Here is a 6,893-nt window from a genome sequence, read left to right as displayed (position 1 = left end):
GCTTGATGCCTAACTTCCATGTACATCCTCATTCTCAGGGTTGACACAATTACACGTACACTTACACACAGTTTTTGTACACAGTTTTTTTATTCTAATGAGCTGTAACTTATGGTCGTATGGTCATGATTTCTGGAAAGAGACCCTAACCACTAGCAAAGTGCCCTGTAGTTCCATTATATTTGAGATAAGGCAGACATCTCTAACGCCAATGTCTCCAACTCTCAGTATACAGGTAGGAGGAAAATATGTTTTTTGGATTTTGGGGTGAACTTTCCCTATATAAAGTTATTAGTTACAATTATAAACATTTTATAAATAGTGCCTTAAAGGAAATTATTTCCGCATTTTTTCTTTGTCTTATTCTTCCAACAAGATGACAGAAACTTTATACATATGAATTATAAATAAAAAGTATTTAATAAAACAGTTTGCAATGCATTTGGATGCATTTCCTTTTTTGCTATTTTATATGTTTTTTGCTACTTAAATACACGGTTGCCCATAAAGGTGGAATAATTTTGTTTACAGACACAATCCTCTTTCAACTGTGGTTTCATTTTCATTGTAATATGTTTGGAAGAGATTAATTAATAAAGTTTGGAGAAGATATACACTTTTACTTTTATTATAAATCACATTGTCACAATCATTTCACGGAAAGAGGTAAAAAATATATATATATTTTTTATATATATTATTATTATTATTATTATTATATTATATTATATTATATTATATTATATTATTATATTATTATTATTATTATTATATTTTTTATATATATTTAATATATATATTTTTTTTATTCCATTTTTTATGAGAAACTGTGTATAATTTCAGGCATATTTGTCCTCAAGACTTAAAGTAAAATCACCTTAAAGGAATACATTCAGAATCTAAGAGATGAAACAGTAGGCATTCTCTCATCCTTCCATCCTGTTTTATTAAAACATCAGGTTGTACAAAGATGCAGTGCAACTCATACAATAATGTGCTTTCTCCCTCTGCTTCTCCTCCTCTCCTCTGTTAATTATTCGTAGCGATCCTCCTGACCTTCATCGTGACATATTTGATGTCATGAGGGACTCCGTTCTGTCTCCAGGTGTCCCACAGGATGTGCGTCCTCTGCCCCGGGTTCTGCTCTGCATCTTCGGGGGATCCGTTGAGGTTTGCCAGGCCGCACTGGTTGAACCACCATCCTGTCTGGTTCTGCTGGGCGCTGCAGCTCTCCACTGTGCGGTTATTGATGGAGCAGGAAGGATTACAGCCGTCGTTGTCCACGTCAGAGGCGCTGAACGGAGCGGTGTCCTGGTTCTGGTCCTGGTCGTAGCCGCGAAATGCATCACCTGTACAGAAACATACACAGGATGGTGAGTATATGAACAGTGCATTTAAACATTATTTTGAGTCTGCACATAACCCCCTGAACCGCAGGCTATGTTTTCTTTAAGAGATTGCCAAGAATACACAATTTATCATAGAAAGAAACTGTAAAAACTTGCACTATCGTTCCAAATAACAGTTTTTGACAGTCCTTGAACGGATCATAGGTTATGAAAGTTTCTGTTGGGAAAAAGTAACCAAAACGAAGCTTAAAATTGTGTGATCTCTGTCAAAATCACTTTTATTCTACATGTGTCATTTAAAACATTGCCAAAAATAAATCGTTTGGAATAACTAGATCCTGTTTAAAAATGTAATTTTGCGCTCCTCAGTGACACTGTGAAGTGATCAGCGATCAACGGTCAGGTAACAAATATTCACTGAAAACCATACAGAACTGTAGGCTGTTTACACAGTTCAGAGAGGAGAGGCCAGGAGAGGTTCCAAGTTTAGGGTCGTAAAAATGCAAATAGTGAAATATGTATAGCATGCGGACACCCAAATTGGAAAAGTGTGATATATATATATATATCAGAGAAATTCAACTTGCATTTCTTTCTTTCTTTATGATTAATGTCATTATAACTGTCACTATAACAATAGACATTTTGAGTTGTTCCCACTTCTAGCCATTATTGTGCTGATTCTATAGAAGTAGCAGGACTTATTTTATATATATTTCATATTTTGAAATAAGGAAAATGTAGAAAGGGCAAACCAAAGACCCTGAAATAACTTGGAGTTCAGAAGTTGTCACTTACATTTAGTTAGTCTTACATTATTAAGCCTTACCTGCGCTGCCTGCATATCGGCCCAAGTGAATACTGAAGAACTGGGTTTCACTGTCCAGGCTGAAGTCATCATATGATGCATAAGAGGTGACATCATCCTGGGACACCAGAGCAATGTGAAGTTGGAATCGAGTGTCTTTCTGGTTTACTATGTGAAAAACCTTCTTCATACCCAACCAGTGTTCGCCTACACACACACACACACACACACACACACACACACACACATAAATATAGCTACATAAAAATGCACATTCGACATTGTGTATTGTAATAATAATAGTAATAATTTCCTAAAACCTGCAAGATTTCCAAAGCCATCAACATAATCAGCCCAGGGTCGTTTAAAGTCAATTAATCCATCAGTCCTCCGCTGCATCACCGTCCATCCGCCTCCCATGTAGTCCATCTCACAGAAAACCTGCAGGACATGTTGTGTTACTGACATTTGAATGGTGGTCCATAATGGAGTATTAGTGTACATTTACCTCAAATGAAGAGTCTGTATTCTCTGGGTGGACGATGTAAATCCCACTGGGGATCTTGGGGACGACTGACAAAAGATTGTCCTTGATGTCGCTGCAGTCTCGTCCTAATTAAAGCGAACACACTTTCTTTTGTTCTGTAACACGTTTAACATATTGCATTTCCATAAAGTTTGGAGACTTGCCAGAGACAAGAGTTTAAAAGCATGATGTTACACATCAAGATCATTAGGACCACATAACATACACATACATACACACCTTCATTTAGCCAAAAGCAAATCGTATTTAAGAAATGAAAAGAAAAACAAGAATATTTAGAGCTATGGAATAAATGGAATACATATGAGAATTTCAATTAATTAATATTTACAGTATACAGCCCTGAAATGTATGTCTTTTTCCTATTTGATATTCATTTATCATTTTTTTCTTCTGTGTTTATGTGTAGGTAGGTATACATATAGGATATATATATATATATAGGATATATGGATGTACGATTGCACATGTGGAGTATAATGTAAATTATAGCCATGATTAACACTATTAAGGCAGTATGGGACGCTGTATTGAGGAAACATTATCAGAGGTTATATCTGTGAGAAGAGCCTGAAATACATGTTCGAGTAATGCATGACACTGTTTAATACAATCTAGGATTAGATTTAACTATTAAAAGGCAATATTATACAGACTATTTCCTGAAATGTAACCTCAGTGTGATAAATATGGCACAATTCAATATTTCCCAATTTGCAGAACTTGTGGTTGGTTATTTTTGAACATATTGAGGGTGGACATAGAGTCTGACCCAGTATTAATCACCCTTGGAATATTGGAAACAGTGAGGAGAGTGCAGGAAGCTCACCTGCACCTCTTATTTTACAGACTTCTCACTGAAAATAAGCTCAGTCTTCTATTTTGGAAGAAGAAAGAGGTGTGTTAAACTCTGGTGAGGTTGCCGCTCATGCATTTGAATTTATTCTTAAATGAGTCCCTCTTTATAAACCGTGTGTAAAATTAGTGTAATTTGTGTGTACTAATTGTGTGTCTTTGCATGTGTGCTACCGTGGGACTGCACAGGTTTGATGGAGTACATCTCCGTGTTGCTTCTCTGCACCTCGGAGCTGAGCGTCTGCACCTTGGTCATCAGCTCTGTAACCTGGACATGTGACATCACTGTACATGCAGCCAGCCAATCAGACGCTTAGAAACTCTGCTACTAATAGAGCAAAAAGAAGATTCAGCTTTACCTGACTGCTGAGGATGTCCAGGGCTCTCTGCTGCTCCTCCATCACATCCCTCATCAGCTTCCGAGTGCTGCGCCCGAACGCCAACAGAGACTGCTGTAACTGCCCTACAAACACACACACACACACACACACACACTCTTAACAACAGAAGATGATGATGATATATATAACTATTTCATTTGTAAAGAGAAAGACATGTCACCACAGATTGAGTGTTTCTCATCTCGCAGCAGCTTGACAGTGATGTCACACGGGATGGAGCATGTGTCACGACCTTTGACCCCTCCAGAAAGTTTCTGGCCTTTCACAGGAGCATCAGATAAGTCCTCATTAAGTATTTCTGATTGGTTAAAATTAGTGCTGTTTCCTGTGTCCTGGCGATAAAGAGAAGAGAAGAGAAGATAGAACTTTATTAATCTCTCAGGAAATCAGATAAATAAGATAGGTGAATGAAAAATATAAATAACAAAAATATAGCAGAATTAACAAAAATAATTGCACATTAAAAGTAATGGCACTTGGAGAACTAAACAGGTAATATTGCACATAAGATTATCAACTGAATCTACCTAGATTAAGTACCTAGATATTTGCCAAGGTACAATAGGTGGTTATCAGCCAATTCAATTGCCACTTGCTGTTTCGTTACATTTCACTTTTAATTCTGTTTGGTTAAGACACAGAGAATGGCTGAAGTTTCATTCAGTTTAGGCAACAAAACTACTTCTCTAAGGTTAGGGCTAAAACATTCCTGGTTAGCGGTTATAAAAGATAGTTTAAAAAGTCAAATAAATGCCAAAAGGAGGTACTTTGGTTACATTAAAACATGACATGCTAATGTTAAGTGGTAATTACATTGTTAACTTTTGGTTTCACATGGGACAGGACACCCATCCTTCCCGCCCAGTAGTGCTTCATACCTCCACTTACTTCTCCTTTTTGCTTTCAAACCCTTCTACAGCCACTAGAGGGCGCCACCAACAATACAACATAATACAGCAGCCCATTGAATGAGCTAATAACAACCTGCTGTACCTACTAGTAGGTAGAGTAGGCCCCTATACTCGGCCATCATATGGGTTGATAACCAACTATTCAATAGTCTGATAACGACCAAATCGGCTGCCTGATATGTCTTCTTAGAAAAGGACACATTGTCCTCTGAGCAGCTTCTGTATGTGATTCTGATCTCTCTGCCACCGGTGGATACATGAAAATATTAAATCTCATCTGGGGATCAACAAAGTTTAAGATCAGAAATCCTGGTTGGCTACAGTGAAAGTGTAATATCCTGTCTTTAAATCCTGCAAAAAAACATTTGTAACCAGCAGTGGAAAGTAGCAAAGTGTTTTTACTCTATGAATGTAATGTTTTAAAGTAATTTTATTTACATTTATTGATGCTACTTTACACATCTACTCCAATACATTTCAGAGGGAAATATTGGACATATTAGTCCATTAGTCTATATTTATCTGCAGTGACTGATTATTTTGTGTATTTTGCAGAATATTTCTTGTCATACGCTGATGAAAATTTTACCAAAATACTACATCTCAATCTCATCAAGTCATTTTAGTTTGGAATAATGTCAAAAGGGTTTTATATTCATCTGGGAAAAGTAAAAATAAATAAAATAAAAAAACCTTGTGGCCTCATATATTCAATGCAAAACAACTTGTTTCAGGAATTTTCTAAAATCAACATTTTCATAATATTACTGCATCAACTATTGTTTCAAGATACAAACAGAGAGAACAGGGTTAAGGACTTCATTATTTACATTAATGTCTTTATAAGACTAAGTATTTTGAAGATATTTTACTAAGGTAAAAGTATTAATATCACAACTTAAAAAAATATTAATTACAAGTAAAATTCTTGCATTCAAAAGCTTTCTGAAGTACACGTATCTTAGAATAATCATAATCATATAGTATAAAAGTAACTACTCTCTATGCTGCCAAATGGCAAATGCCAAAATGTTATTATTGATGCAGTAAGATGTAGCTGGCTATTATTTTCTTTCTATTGGGTGATCTAATTTTCTGTATAGCAATGCACCACACTTAATTTACTCATCATAGGTTTTTTCAAATCTTTATCTACAAAGTAAAGTTATCAAATAAATGTAGTAAAGTAAAAAAGTATAATATTTCCCTCTAAAAACCTGCATAAAATGAAATTATTCAAGTACAAATGCCTCAAAATGAAACTTACTTCATGTGTAAAGTGTGATAGTATAGTTAGGGACTATTTGGCATAACAAGCATTCTTAATTTGGTTTCTTTAAAAACATTTTGCAGATAATAATTGTTTGCTTTTATTCAGGTAAGACTTTGAGTGCAGAACTTTAAATACTAATGTAATTTTACATTGAATAGTTCTTCTAACCCTGTTTGCATTCCTGTTTTAATGTTAAAATTAGTAATAACAGAAATGAAACAAACTGACCTCCATGATACCTAAGATCTCCTTGATTGCATCAGCATTTCTTGCAGCAATTTAGAATCATCTGCCAAAAAATAATACTCTAATAATTCCTGAGGCCTGGCTAAAATTGAGAATATTTAAGGCATGCATTTCATACATACTGTGGAGGAAAGCAGATGAGGCACAAGAAGCAGGAGGACAGTTGTTTTCCACATCATGCCTGACTGTGATTATTTCCTGATCTCTCCGTCACCAGTAGCCACTCCTTCATTTATGCTTTATTTTTCCACAGAGTCTGCTCTTTCCCCTCACATGTCCATCCTTCCACCAAGTCTTTTCTGCATCTGCTTCCTTCCCTCTCAGTTGTCAAACTTCTCCCTGCTTCCTCTCTGACTGTCTCCCTCTCTCTCTCACCCTCCGTCAGTCACTCCCACTTTTCCTTGTAAATTTCCCATGACGACATCGCCTGTAGGAGCAGGTCGAATTTGTCAAAAGGGGTTGGTGATAAAAAAAAGTCTAGTTTTCTGACAAGTAGCTGAATG

At 36.0% G+C, this 6,893-nt stretch overlaps 1 protein-coding gene across 1 annotated transcript; it reads right to left on the bottom strand.

The window, feature by feature from the left end:
* Positions 1-1,029: 1,029 nt before the first annotated feature.
* On the bottom strand, positions 1,030-6,606 carry angptl5 (angiopoietin-like 5). Its single transcript, XM_059352186.1, has 8 exons — positions 6,513-6,606; positions 4,121-4,292; positions 3,919-4,022; positions 3,734-3,827; positions 2,666-2,769; positions 2,478-2,598; positions 2,179-2,364; positions 1,030-1,349 (listed from the first exon to the last, which is right to left on the bottom strand). Exons 1-8 carry the CDS (start codon positions 6,567-6,569, stop codon positions 1,030-1,032), a joined length of 1,158 nt encoding a protein of 385 aa, XP_059208169.1. The 5' UTR covers positions 6,570-6,606.
* Between the last annotated feature and the right edge of the window lie 287 nt (positions 6,607-6,893).

This window comes from Centropristis striata, chromosome 15, assembly GCF_030273125.1.
Source record: "Centropristis striata isolate RG_2023a ecotype Rhode Island chromosome 15, C.striata_1.0, whole genome shotgun sequence".
Lineage (NCBI taxonomy): Eukaryota > Metazoa > Chordata > Actinopteri > Perciformes > Serranidae > Centropristis > Centropristis striata.
Note: the sequence above shows the minus strand (reverse complement) of the source record. Positions and strands in the feature narration are given on the sequence as shown.

What these genes read in the sequence shown, in the direction of transcription:
- angptl5 (XM_059352186.1), bottom strand. Translation starts at nt 6,569, where the DNA reads ATGATGTGGAAAACAACTGTCCTCCTGCTTCTTGTGCCTCATCTGCTT. An exon ending in CTCATCTGCTTTCCTCCACA is followed by an intron (nt 4,293 to 6,512) that starts GTATGTATGAAA and finishes CTTTATCGCCAG; the next exon opens with GACACAGGAAACAGCACTAA. An exon ending in CCGATATGCAGGCAGCGCAG is followed by an intron (nt 1,350 to 2,178) that starts GTAAGGCTTAAT and finishes GTTTCTGTACAG; the next exon opens with GTGATGCATTTCGCGGCTAC.